The sequence below is a fragment of the Astyanax mexicanus genome, chromosome 18 (assembly GCF_023375975.1).
Source record: "Astyanax mexicanus isolate ESR-SI-001 chromosome 18, AstMex3_surface, whole genome shotgun sequence".
In the NCBI taxonomy this organism is placed as follows: Eukaryota; Metazoa; Chordata; class Actinopteri; order Characiformes; family Acestrorhamphidae; genus Astyanax; species Astyanax mexicanus.
The window spans coordinates 7,483,208-7,497,589 of record NC_064425.1 but is presented as its reverse complement, the minus strand read 5'-3'; the positions used below and the strand labels follow the sequence as shown (position 1 = coordinate 7,497,589).

Genomic DNA, 14,382 nt, shown 5'->3' with positions numbered 1-14,382 from the left:
CAGTGATTTACTTTATCCAAAATAATACACAGACTTCTGCTGGGTGCATACTTTTAATGTTGTGTATCTTACCCTCAAATATACAGTAGGGTTGCACAGAACACCGACTGAACACATATTCTAGAGGTTTTCAATTTGGTAAAATCAAAGAAACTCATCGTTTTTAAGTGGTCTATTATTTTTATTTCTTTTTTTTTTTTTAAATATGTAGAAGTTTATTTTCACTTTACAATTACTGCCACGTTGTGTTGGTCTATTACACAAATGTATTTTATTAAGATTTTGGGATAAATGTAGAAAAGTGCAATGAATATTGAATATTTTTTCAAGGCACTATAGACTTTTCTTATTAAATGTGGAGATACAAGTTTTTAGAATGACTACAGTTGTGGATACTTCTACTTATATCCTATACATTTTTTATATTTAACACTATTGGTATTAATATTTTTGATATTTATTTTTTTCTTTTAATGCTTTTTGTCCAAATGTCGTAGATACTTATTTCATTATTTATCTGGAACTTTTAAACTGTTTTGTTGTTTAAGAATTCATTATTTTCACTTATTAAAAAAAAAAAGAATTCATTCTATTTAGATTTGATGATAACCTTTTATTTTCTAGATATTTCTATAAAATACTTTATAATACTTTATATAACATTTTCATTTTTAATAATCATTAAAAATGACAAAATTACATACTGTACTTTTTTACCTGTAGTTTCCTGCAATTTTTCTGCTGCTCTTGTTCAACAGAATGAACTAATTTCACAGTACAAAAAAGTAAGAAAACAGAACAACTGTTTTTTGAAAAGTTGGTTTATTGCTTAGTAAACAAACTGAAGAAACAATAGGAACAGTAATCCAGTATAAACAAGTCAGGCACAGTGCAAACACTTACAGAACTCTTCTGAGGTTCTAAGAAGAGAGTCCAGTCTTTTTACAAAAACATCATCACATTTCAGTTCTCTTTATTCACTTTAGTGGTGCCAAAAAAAATAAAAAAAACTTCATTAACTCTTTGTTTACAATCAGAGCAGAGTACACTCAGATCGGCACTACCTGCACCATGTGTTAAAGGCCTTCATTGTCTATAGTCCTGGACTATCTATAATCTCTATTATAGACAAGCTGCTCTGTTGTCCAACCAGATTCTTATTTTCCCAGAAAACACACAAAGCCTCACAACATTGTCTACTTTATAACAGCGTTGCCAAGACATTATCTAAATGTTACATTGGTTATGTTTTATCTACTACATTGTCACAACGTTGTCACAACCTGGTTCTGGTCATAAGATTTTTAAGAATTTTCCAAAATTGAGACATCAAAACACTCATTTTAAAAAAGAAGATATTTTGACATTGTGGCAATGTTGTAGACACCAAAACAACAAGGATGCGTTTCCCAAAATGTTCTTAAGACTGAGAACTTTGTAACCTCAACATTCTTAAAATTACGAGCATTTCCCAAAAGTTATGAAGTTCTTAAACTTGTTCTTAACCTTAGAGAATTCTAAACCACTTCATAATGGCTTACGGACGTCTTTTTGCGCTTAAGAAGTCACTTATTTTAAGTAAAAATCAACGCATCATATAAACTACATCCAATACAAACAAAAATAAAATATACAGCTTGAGTTTTGTTTGTGATTCTGAAGGTCCTTATCCAGTTATAAGATTCATTTGTAAAATCGCTAAGATTATTAATTACGGGAAATGCACCGAACATTTGTCACAATGTACCTGTGTTTTTTGGGGACCCGTACTAATTCCAACAAAACCTTGAAATGAATGGTTCTTTGCAGATGCAATTTTTAAACCCTAAAAAAAAAAAAAAAAAAAAAAAAAAAACTTCTGAAATTTTTGTGGGGTTTATGAAGCAAACCCAGACCATTTTTATGGTCAAGCAGCCACAAGGTCCATGGTCACTCTGAAGGAGCTGCAGAAATTCAAAGCTCAGGCAGGAGAATCTGTCCACAGGACAACTATAAGACAACATGCACGCCACCAAACTGTCCTTTATGGAACAGAGGCAAGAAGAAAACCATTGCTGAAAGAAAGACATAAGAACAAACACAAAGGCAATATTGAGGTTGTCAATAGCGTAATTATTGCGACAGTCCTATATCTAATTAATTAATTAATTCATGCCGTTTAACAAAAGGAAAGGATGTCAGTAAAAAACAAATGCTAATCTTTTAATGCTATGTCAAGTTTCTGATTCACCAGTGTTTTTTATATTTAAATCATGTTACAGTATTCTGGCTGTTCTAGCGCATTCCATGCCTACTAAAATCAAGATCCGGAAAGAGAAACTAAACTATTTGTTAAAGGCCCCGTTTCAAAGACATTGGAGGAGTCTCGAAGTGAGGTAAAACTCGTTCACGTGTGAAAAACGTTCAAAAACGTTATGCTTGACAAACCATCTGCTATATAGTGGTTGTTGGAATTACAGTCAAGTTAGAACAAAATCAACTAAAGCTTGTAGCTTCTACAGATAGCTTATATACCCCACTGACTGGAAACGTGCTGGAAAAGCAGAAAACATTATCCCAAGCTACCTTCTGAGACACCATCAGAGATTTAGACTTCAAAGATCCCATTTTAACACCCAAGACAGTTTCTACATTCACTGCAGCCGCCTGCGCTCCTCTGGACACCTCCACAAGCTGAGTGCAAACGCTCCACCTCCAGCCACGGGACACCTTATTTAAAGACGCTTCTCGCCAAGTGCAGAGTGTTAAAAGAAAGCAAGAGCAGCAGACTGAAGGTCAGTTTTCACCCCATCAGGCTGATTCCTCCACTGTCCAACATGTGGGTCGGTCGGTCAGGCGCTCCAAACTGACGACCGCAGTGCATCCTCAGGTCTGAGCGTGCTCAGAACGTTCTGCTCTAAAGGAACAGGGTTGAAAACAGCGTTAATTTCCTTAACAAATACATTGACAAAACGTATTAGTTGACGACCAGATACCACAGGTCCATCCTTCCACACGCCATCAGACTTTACAACACACCACGCTCTCAGTAAACACTAGTTTACTATCCTAGTACTTCATACAAACTTACATACTACTCAGTGTAGCTGTAATGCTCACCGTGTGCAATATCCATCTCACTACAAGTACTGTGATCCCCTTATCATCATTTGTGCAATATGTTTAACGTGCAATATTTTTTTCCCCCTTTTATCTACTATTTATTTGTTATTTATTTATTCACTGTTACTCTTTGTGCAATAATAGTGGTCCACCCTACCATAATCATATCTCTATGCACTAGATGTATGTATTTATTCTTTACTATATATAACTTTTTAAGTATCTTTTATATATTTTCCTTGAATAGTTTTTTGTATATATAGATTTATCATTATTTGTTTATATTTTTCCTGACCTGTTTCTCTGTCCTTTCCTCTGTACTGCTGTAACATTGTAAATTTTCTTATCTTATCTTTTAATGACAAAAACGAGACGAGAACTAAAAAAAATGTATCCTGTTTTTTGCCAACAAATAAACAATTAAACAAAAATGTCATAAAAAAGCCTAACAGAAAATGCTTATAAGGCATACATCTTACTATCAAGACATTTAAGGTAAGCTAATGATATGTTCAGATTTGTGGAGAAAATTTAAAGTTTTCTGTACTCAGCTTGTTGTAACAGTTATAATCCACTTCTTTTTTTTCTAATTTTCTCAAAATATTCTCCCAATCTATCTGGCCAATTGCACCACCCATTTAGCTGCTACCCGTCCTTAATCCCGCATCACCAGTGATGCTGCAACACAAGGAGGGTGAAGACAAGCACATGCCTTCTCCAACACATGGAAAGTTAATCAACACCTCTATTTAAACCTTTTTTCGAAAATTTTACGAATAAACACGTAAATGAACAAGTAATGCCTCTATTTTATTTTCTTTTTTTCATTGTGTAATCTCACCAGTATAATCTCACCATTGATAAAATAAAAACTAAAGGTTACATATTCACTACCTGCTCAACATGTACATCATCTGGCCAGGGTCATCAGCAAACACCCTGAAAAGAGACAACAAAATATTTTTTTCATTTGAATACCTTTTTTCAGTACATATTTACAGATAACTTACTGGTAATTTTCCCCTTTAAAAAAAAACAAATAATATATAAAAACTATTAACACAATTTTGATGATCAGCCACTCGTAACACTATACCCCAGTGACCGCATAAAATGACAAAATCCTGTCCAACAAAAAGAGCCAATCAGGTTTCTGGTTATGCAGAGCAGAGAAGTGTCAGTACACAGTAATAGGGAAGTTCTGCCACTCTTAATTTGGAGATCTGTGCAAGGGCAGCAGCTTGAGCAATTAAAGTGATTCACAAATATCTTGATTCAAGAATATCATGATACAATATGGCAGACTATACAGACAATGCAATGCAAAAAACTGGGACAGAACTCCAGTGTCAGGGTAGTTAGACTGGCACTTACCCATCACCCCAATGGTAGAAGGCTCTGTCCTGATAAAACAGGCAAAGGAACAGCCAGACGCTGATGGTCTCCACCCAGAACACAACGAACAACAGCCACACAGAGGAGAGCAGGAGCTCAAACACCATTCTGGAAACCTGCAGATCGATAAAGGAAAGAATTATGACAGCATATTTTGAAGAAGTCCAGCCAATAGGGCTGGGCGATATGGCAAAAACTGAAAATCAACACATTTCTTAAAATCAGTTGATACGATATAATGGTGATATCTATATAAATAGAATTAATGCCTACACCTGTGGCGTGGGTCATTCACTAATAAAACTGGATGATATGGTAAAAATATCACTAAGTAGTAGCATCAGTAGTTTCTTAAAAATGACAGATTCTTTTAAAATGGCTATTCAAATATTATTTCACGCATTTACTAGCTATTTATGCTGCATACGAATGAATTTAACAGGATTTTTGATTTGATCAAAAGTTTCAACAAAGTTAAAAAGTGGTAACATCAAGTACAACTACAGAGATTAACAAGAAAATACATATAGACGTATTGTGCAATACATAGGTTTGTACACAGTAATTATAGCCCTTTATGTTTTTCGAAGTTGAAGACCACTCTATCATAAATGCCCAAAATGTTGACTTAAAAAAAAAAAAGTAAGTTTTGTTACTCTTTTAACTATATAACTTTATAACTATGCTATTAGATTATCATAACTGAGTCATAAAATTTTCTTAAAATTAGCTACAATATCTTTTGTCACAATTATTTCTGGGAAAAACTAGGCCTGTCACAATAAGTATTTTTGTGGACAATAAACAAATAAACACAATAGAGCATATCGCTATTATCAAATATTATTGAGGTAATGTCTATTTGTTGTACGAGAAGTACAAAAATTGTAATTATCGTGACAGGCTCACATCATACGATGAAATAAGTTACCGATTTATTGTACAGTTCTAGCCCAGGTAGGTACATATTAAAACAAACTCAGACAGACAAACATTGCTTTATATGTACTTTTTATGTACTGTATTTAGACCAAACACATCAAATATTATCACAGTTTTATCCACACTGTGAAGAACTAGCTTTGAATTTATTTTACCTTTAAGTTACACCTTTCTTTATTTATTTTAATTAAAATACTCCCCTTCATCAGCCTCTTACAGATAAAATTAATCTCTAACAATCAATTTACATGCAATTTCGTTTATAGTAGTCTGTGTGCGGAATAAAAGCTTGTAAATTAAACTGTGGCTACTTTAGTTGAGTTTAAAGTGCTTTAGGTTAATAAAACTCACCGCCTTTGTTGTTTTGTGAAAGAAGATCCACAGATTTCTTCACACCACACTCTTTTCCACCAAAGCTAACTACACATTCATCAGCTTAATTATCTTTTTAGACAGTTACGTAACTGTAACTGTCTAAAATGGAAAAGAAAGATGTGTAAAAATGATAAAACTTCGTTAAGAATACTAACCTAGCTACAATAGCTGTAGAACACTGGCCGGTTAGCCTGCTAGCTTGCGAGCTAATCCCGGCGAATGCAGTTTAATAGTTTTAAGTTTCTGGGTAAACTACGTAATTTTGTACGGAAGGAAAACCGTGCAAATAATGGTGGTAGAGGTCGCAAACCTTACCAGTTATAACCGGTTTAAATATAAGCGATAAAGCGTGTTAATGGTATAAAGTTCGCCTGTTAGCCGGTTAGCCTCTGACCCGCTGAGGGAAACCAAACAGTGGCAGTTCCGCTTTAGCGCTGAACTCACGCTCGCGCGCTGCAGCTCTATACAGCCACCTGGTGTTAGATTTCCAAACTGCAGCCAAGAGCAAAATCAGAGTTTATAAATGTTTAATAACAGTTTTATGCTGAAATACAGCTCTGGAAAAAATGAAGAGAGCACTTCAGTTTCAGAATCATTTTTTTTTTTCTGATTTTGCTATTTATGTTTGAGTAAAATGAACATTGTTGCTTTATTCTATAAACTACACAAAACATTTCTCACAAATTCCAAATAAAAACATTGTAATTTATAGCATTTATTTGCAGAAAATGAGAAATGGCTGAAATAACAAAAAAAGATGCAGAGCTTTCAAACCTCAAATAATGCAAGGAAAACAAGTTCATACATACATAAAATTTTCAGAAATCAATATTTGGTGGAACAAGCCTGGTTTTTAAATACAGTTTTCATGCATCTAGGCATGTTCTCCTCCACCAGTCTTACACACTGCTTTTGCATAACTTTATGCCACTCCAGGTGTGAAAATTTAAGCAGTTTGTCTTGGTTTGATGTCTTGTGATCATTTTAGTTTGTGCCCATCACATAATTTAGTGCCCATCACATTTTTATATTCATAAATTAGTACCTGAAACATTAGCTGCAGCTCAAATTATTTGTTAATAGTGATTATAATCTTCTGTTAAAGGCTCTGTACGTTTTGTTCATGAAGTCTTCTGTGAACAGTAGATTCTGATTTACTCCTTTACTCCTGCTCTCTGGAGGTGGTTGCTGATGTCACTAACAGTTGTTTTAGAGGTTTTTTTTTTTACAGCAATCACAATGTTTCTGTCATCAACTTTTGTGAGTGTCCTTGGTCTACCTGTTCAACATCTGTTACTTAGTACACCAGTGATGACTTTCTTATTTATGACTTTCCAAGCGATTGTTTTGGCTATGGTAAATATCGGTGCAATGGAACAGATTGATTTTCCATCTTCTTTTAGCTTCACAGTTGGTCCGGATGTAAATACCTGGAAATAAAACCTTGAACTATTGATCTTTTGTGTTATATTCATCTTTTAATGTCATACCCAATTTTTTTTTTTTATCTACAGCAGAAATAAAGGCATTGGCCTCACTGTTCCAAAACTTTTGTAGAGGGGGACTGTATATCAGTTTATATTTTAGTAACTAAAAGAGGTATATCTATTCATGTGTTTCTTTCCCTTATTCTTTTCCAACTCTCTCAACTTTTTTATCTTAGCATAAAACTTCTTTATATAAAATAATTTTTTCAAATGTTTTTGAAAATAAACACATAACGTAATAATAGCGTTATAACAAATGGCAGTAATTCAATGATATAAAATAAAAGTCCTCAGCTGTTTCCTGGGTTTAAAGAGAAAGTGAAAGTAGTGAAGATCAGGAAGCAGAAGAGCTTATTCACTCTGCGCTCACTCGTGTGATTATACACTCTGCTCACTCTCCCGCTCTCACTCTCCTCAATCGTCTCACTCTCAGCTCGAGGCTGGAGACATGTCTCGAGGAGCTAATGCAGGGTTTGATCGACACATCACTATCTTCTCCCCGGATGGGCGACTCTACCAAGTCGGTGAGTCTCTCTCTCTCTCTCTCTCTCTCTGTTTCTCTCTGTCTCCCTCTCTCTCTTTATATATCTCTGTCTCCCTTTCTCTGACTCTATGCTTCTCTTACTCTGTCTCTCCCTTTCTCCCTCTCTCTGACTCCCTTTCTCTCTTTCTGTGTCTCTCTCACGCTCTCTCTATCTGTCTTTCTCTCTTTCTCCCTCTCTTTCTCTCTTGTCGGTCTCTCTGGTCCTACTGAAGAGAGAGACCGGGAGGATCTGTCCACACACCTGAGTAGAAGTAACCAACACTCTAAAAAACAGAGGTACGATATGAGTACTTTTTTGTACTCAAAGGTACACTCTTCATAATTGTACCCTCAAAGGTACAATATTGGTCTTTAGAGGGTCAGATTTGTTCCCTCTGAAGTACAAAGTAATTTCTAACAGCAATAAGTACAAATTTGTACCATTTAACCAGCCAAAGGGTACATTCAGTATTCTGTATCACTGCACTAATAAACAATATATATATTTTAACTGCATTTTAATTTGAGCTTTAATTTGAGTTTTTGAGCCATATTTAGTTGATGATAATGTTTATAATCTTTATAATCTTTACTGGCACAAAAACCATGGGTACAAAAAAGGACTTTCACTGAAAGGTACTTTTTTGTACCTCAATATAAGGTACAGCTCCAGCGACAAGCTTTGTACCCTTTTAGGTACAAATCTGTACTTACTTTTCTTAGTGTGAAAGGACTAGAAGATGTAAATCACTTTTACAGGTCAAAGAGTCAAAGTTATGATTAAAAAATTGAGTTAAAGTTTGTCTTAGAAAACAGGGGAAGCACTAAAATGTGCAGGACAGTGGGTCTCCAGGACCAGGAGTGAGAAACACTGGGGGTATACAGAATCAGATGCCTGAAACTCCTACAAGCTCCTCTACTGAAAGTTATTTTGAATACACAGCTTGATGACAGAGTTCTGAGAAGATCTGACTATATTATTAAACGGATAATTTATTTTTGTTAATCCAATGATTTCCCACCTCATTAAATAAAAAAGAAAGGATATTTGTATTAACACTCTTAACACTCTTCCTGCTGTTTTTGCAGAGTACGCCTTTAAGGCCATCGCCCAGAGCGGCCTGACCTCGGTGGGCATCAGGGGGACAGACTGCGCTGTGGTCGTCACACAAAAGAAAGTTCCGGTAAGGAAAACTAAGAAATCTAGGGGAGGGTATTGCTATCTTGGCAATGGAAAACACTGGTGCACCACTGACTGATGACCAGGTGGCTGCACCGTTAAAATATCAATCTGCCAAAGTCAGAGCGCACCTGGCTCTTAAAGGCAATTACAAGTAATATGCAGATGGTTTATTTACCTGCCAGATGATAATTAGTACATGACTTTTGTGCATTTCGTGCCACACAAGGCATACTTTTCCCATTGTTACGATAGCAAAGACACACTGAAACGCTCTAAATCAAGCTGCACTGTGCAAAGTTTGGTTCCACATGCAACCTAATTTCGCAATGCTGCCACTAAAAAACAACTGAGGTTGCACCAGTGCGACCAGCTGTTAATACATATAATAATGTATCTGTGCAGTGTAAAGCTGTTATAAAAATAAATAAAAAAAATAATAGCCCTTCAGTGCATTTATAAACATCATAAAAAATAAAAATTAATTTAATCAGTCCTGATACAACTGACTAGCCTTATACAATTGACTGGCCCAGTGGGACAAGAGTGTGACGTGTTGGGATTCAAAGCTCACTTTTGTCAATTGAAATAATACTTTCTTTATATAAGGGCAATGAAAGCTCTCAGATACTAAGAAATGATTCATTAAAACACTAAAAATAACTTATTAAACCTAAAAACACACATGGGACAAATATGCACAAATACCTTTATCCCAAAAAGGTATATACGGCCTATATAGACAATTGTGGGTGCACTTAACTTTTGCCCTGGTGCACCTAAGACAAAGAGTTAAAAGCAAGTAGAAAAAGTTAGTCTAGAGCCCTGCTTTCTATGCAGAGTGATTGGAGGTGATGAAGGGCCATCCAGCCATCCTATTTTTAGTTTTCCTGGACTCCCAGACACCGGCTGTAGCATCGTCCATAAACCTACTTAAACTCTAAATCTCTTTTTGGAACCTCTAAATTCTAACCACGTCAACACTTGTTCAACTCTTATTCCAAAATCTGCAATGTGTCTGCAACAAACAGATTGAGATACTCTTGAATTTCACTGACCAGTGCAGTAATTTAGTCTCTGTGTGTGTGTATGCTGTGCTCATCTCTTTCTTTTTCTCTTCAAACATCCCCTCACAGGATAAGCTTCTGGACCCTTCTACCATTACAAACATATTCCACCTCACGCCACGGATTGGCTGTGTAATGACTGGACATCATGGTCAGTTTCTCAGCTGTTGTTTTGTTTGTCTGTTCCATGGTCTTCAGGATTAATGTGGGGAAATGCTGATGTGCTACCAGGACCGGTTCATGGCATTTGGGGGGAACTAAGCAAAAAAAAAAAAAAAAACATAGCATATTTAAACATTCTGCTGTTTGAGAACTACCCCACATTTGGTAGAGAGATTTTCACAGTATAGCTAGCATAGGAGAGAATGCATTTAGCATGTTCTATACATCAATTTCAGACCACAGATGAATATTAGTATTTGGTTGCCAATTGTGATAATTTATATACACTATATGGACACTATAAATACACTATAAATCAGGGGTATGAAAAAGTTCTTTTGTTGGTGTAACTGTTTCTATTGTCAGGAGTAGACTTTCTTCTAGACTGTGAGGATTAATGCATTTGACTACATTGTTTAAACAGCAACAGTGCTTGTGAATATATCTGTGCTGATGACATGGTGGTCTTGAAATGAGGGGTGTTCAGGCAAATTTCTTGCGTATTGATATCTTGGCAGCTATCTGTGCAAAGCTGTCATATAAGCAAGAAGTGCCTACTGGAAGAATCTAAAATATATAAACATATTCTTTTTTTTTTTTGGTTACTAAACAATTCCACAAGTTTTTCTTCATAGTTAGGATGACTTTAGTATTAGTCTGCAATGCAGAACATTTTATTTGAGTGGTACTGTATATAAATCCACACTGTCAGGCATTTACACTGTTGTTTGTTGTACAGCGGACAGCCGTTCTCAGGTGCATCGTGCTCGGGTCGAGGCCGGAGAGTGGAAGTATAAGTTTGGGTATGACATTACGGCGGACATGCTGTGCCGACGCATCGCTGACATCTCTCAGGTTTACACACAGAACGCAGAGATGAGACCACTCGGCTGCTGTGAGTCCCCCATCCACTTACTATGCATTAATATTATGCACCGATATCAAAATATAGTATCTTTGTTTTACAACATAGCTGTTTAAATTTCATACAAACACTTTGTAACACAGTGAACACGGAGGGTCCTATTTTAGTGATCTATAGGCAAGCCATCAGCCGTGCATTGGCAGCTTGACTTAGGGCGGGTCAATGTGTCTTTGCTATCATAACGACAGGAAAAGTACAGTTTGTGCGGCACGAAATGCACAAAAGGCTCCTAACTATTTATGCATGTTTTGGGTATAACATGAAATAAACCAATCAGCGTGTCACTTGCCATTCCCTTTAAGAACCAGGTGAACTTTGGCTTCCAACAGGCTTACAATGCTAGTGATAGGAGCATAGAATTACCCCTTTAAAGAATGGCTTTTTTACACTATTAACAAGCTTAAAGTAGCTTCACACTTCATTGGTAGAATGGCACTGAAAGCTTTGAAAGTGCACAGGTAGTTTAATAAAAACACAGTTTATATACACAGTACCTTCAAGTAGCTTTATGGCACTGCCGTCTTAAAATTAAGTCATGATAAGTCAACTGATGAGCACAAACATGTAGGACAGGGGAACAGATTGCAAAATTAATTCTGTTGAAATGCATGAATATTATATTATATATTAAATAATTGCAAACTCTTGTTGCACCAACTTCAGTCCAAAAAAACTAATATGAGTATTCCCGTAATTTGAAGCTGCAGTTTTTTTTGCACATTGTAATCCTGTTGGGAGCATTGACTATAAGCAATGTATTTTTGAAAGCTGGTGGTGAACAGAGGTGGGCTATTCAAATTAAAATTATATAGTACGGATAACTACCCAAGTTTTTTAAAAAACAATTTGTAATTTCCTATAATTTTGCCAAAAAAGAGTCAACATTTGACCAAACACTGGACTCTGGACTCCCTCGTCTCTCAGGTATGATCTTGGTGGCAATGGACCCTCAGTTGGGACCCCTGCTGTATAAGTGTGACCCGGCCGGATACTTCTGCGGCTTCCGAGCCACGGCAGTCGGAGCCAAGCAGACGGAGGCAAACAGCTACCTGGAGAAGAAGCTCAAAAAACGACCAGAGCTCACCTTCGACCGGACAGTGGAGGTAAGAGTGCAGGACATAAACCAGAAAACACACTATTTGGATCTTTGACGTTCTTACTAACATGGTATTTGCATCGCCTTTGCTTTCCGCTCTGATAGATGCTTGCCAATTGAGGATGCATTGTGCTGCTGATGCTGAGAGTTGCATGCTGACAATAAAAGTTGGTTTTAGGAAAAATGTTGTATAGACTACAATTTACCTTGGTTGCATTGATCAATCGATCGATTGATCGATCGATTGATCAGTCGATTGATCAGTGCAACCGGGGTAAATTGTCAAGCAACCAAGGTAAATCAATAAATCATTATCAATCAATCATTCAACCGTTATTTTTACTCGGGAATACATTGAGGGTGACCCTCAATTACAATGTTGCAGAGCATTTACAATATAAAAGGGATTGAAAACATTCAATAAGAAATTAGAAATAATATGGAATAAAATAGTAAAAAATAATAAATAAAAGAAATACTAATTTTAAATCAACAGTTAATATATATGAATAAAATATATATATGTAAAAATAAAAAAATATATAGAAAATTCTAAAAGACTATAAAAACAAACTGACACAATATAAAATATTAAATAAATAAAAAGATAATAATAATAAAAGTAAAAGAAAATGAAAAAATGATAAGAAAGAGATAAACTCATGCTTTTTGATGCTGATTAAAAACTGAAAGTTTAAAATAATTCAGTGATACCAGCGAGCTGAACTTTGACTGGTGCTACTGTGAATGAAGAGTATGAGTATGAATATGAATATGTATATATGTTCTCTTTTTTCTCCTGTAGATGGCAATCTCCTGCTTATCATCTGTTTTATCTCTGGACTTTAAGGCCAGTGAATTGGAAGTGGGCGTGGTTAGTAAAGAGAACCCAAAATTCAGGTATGGAACAGGCTAAGGTGTGTGTTTTAAGGGCTAAATTGACTGTAATTAATAAAACATGTCCCTAATTGCATGCATTCTCGCTCTCTCTCTCGCGCTCTCTCTCTCTCAGAACTCTAAAAGAGGCGGAGATCGAGGCTCACCTGGTGGCGATAGCTGAGAGGGAGTAGACAGGTGTGTTTGTGTCTGCTGGACTTTTACACAGACCCCCATCTTCATAAAACACACCTACCAGTGTAACGGCTGTCAGGTTTTTGTTGTGCTGTTTAAACTGAGCTCTGACATTATTTTCTACAGGAAACTCTGACTGACCCACAGCACACCTGTTACCCTGCAAAGCCCACCACCACCAGCTGATCACCCATCAAATCAATCAGTTTTATTAGAAATATTTACCCTGTTTGTGTTTTAGCATCACTTCAATAAAACAAATAAATCTGCTTCTGTTTACATTCACTTTTATAACTTTATATTTACACAATGACAGATGAAAAAAAGGGAAAAGATTGTTTAACAAGCATTTAATTTTTTTTTTCATATTAATATAATAAGTTAAGGTTTAACTGCGAATGTAACAGAGGGTTCAATTTCACTACCCACAACCAGGCCTGATTACTGCCAGACACGAAGAATAAAGAAATCACCTAAATACAACCTGCCTGTCAACATGAAGCAGGAGAAAGATATCAAAAAGCAACACATTAAGCTTAAAAATAGACGACAAAAGTCAGTGACCATCAGTCTAGAAAAGGTTACAAAGTCATTTCCAAAGGTTTGCACTTCAGTGGACCACAGTGAGAGCTAATATTTGGACATCTGGAGAAAACATGGAGCACTGGGAAACCGTGCTCCATGATCGGCCTATAAAAATTACTCCAAAAGGGCATGGACAACTCACCCAGGAGGTCACAAAAGAACCCAGAACAACATTTAAAGAACTGCAAGTATCACTTGCCTCAGTTTAGGGGCATTGTTTATAAATCATCAGTGTTTATAATTCAATAATAAAATAGACACGTCTTACGTTTACCAAAAAAAAATATATACTTGATAATCCCCAAAACTTTGGGAAAATATTCTGTGGAACTCTTTGGCATACAACAAACACAGAATTTCAGGAAAACTTTAAAACATTAACATCAGGAAAAGTAATACATACATAAATCAAATCTTTTTTATTCACATTTCCAATCATTCTTTATATAACTTAAATATGTACACAATGATA

General features: G+C 35.8%; 1 protein-coding gene and 1 long non-coding RNA gene across 2 annotated transcripts; one reads left to right on the top strand and one right to left on the bottom strand.

Annotated features, from left to right (window-relative positions):
- Positions 1 to 803: 803 nt before the first annotated feature.
- Positions 804 to 6,259, bottom strand: LOC103033003 (uncharacterized). Its single transcript, XR_453177.4, has 4 exons — positions 5,791 to 6,259; positions 4,477 to 4,613; positions 3,997 to 4,041; positions 804 to 2,896 (listed from the first exon to the last, which is right to left on the bottom strand). It is a non-coding gene; the product is annotated as an uncharacterized LOC103033003 (long non-coding RNA).
- Positions 6,260 to 7,621: 1,362 nt separating this feature from the next.
- psma6l (proteasome 20S subunit alpha 6, like) lies at positions 7,622 to 13,594 on the top strand. The gene is made up of 8 exons (XM_015601482.3): positions 7,622 to 7,825; positions 8,914 to 9,008; positions 10,141 to 10,222; positions 10,973 to 11,128; positions 12,083 to 12,261; positions 13,060 to 13,154; positions 13,267 to 13,328; positions 13,452 to 13,594. Exons 1-7 carry the CDS (start codon positions 7,750 to 7,752, stop codon positions 13,322 to 13,324), a joined length of 741 nt encoding a protein of 246 aa, XP_015456968.1. The 5' UTR covers positions 7,622 to 7,749; the 3' UTR covers positions 13,325 to 13,328; positions 13,452 to 13,594.
- The last annotated feature ends 788 nt before the right edge of the window (positions 13,595 to 14,382 follow it).

What these genes read in the sequence shown, in the direction of transcription:
- psma6l (XM_015601482.3), top strand. Translation starts at nt 7,750, where the DNA reads ATGTCTCGAGGAGCTAATGCAGGGTTTGATCGACACATCACTATCTTC. An exon ending in TGGGCGACTCTACCAAGTCG is followed by an intron (nt 7,826 to 8,913) that starts GTGAGTCTCTCT and finishes CTGTTTTTGCAG; the next exon opens with AGTACGCCTTTAAGGCCATC. An exon ending in GATGAGACCACTCGGCTGCT is followed by an intron (nt 11,129 to 12,082) that starts GTGAGTCCCCCA and finishes CTCGTCTCTCAG; the next exon opens with GTATGATCTTGGTGGCAATG.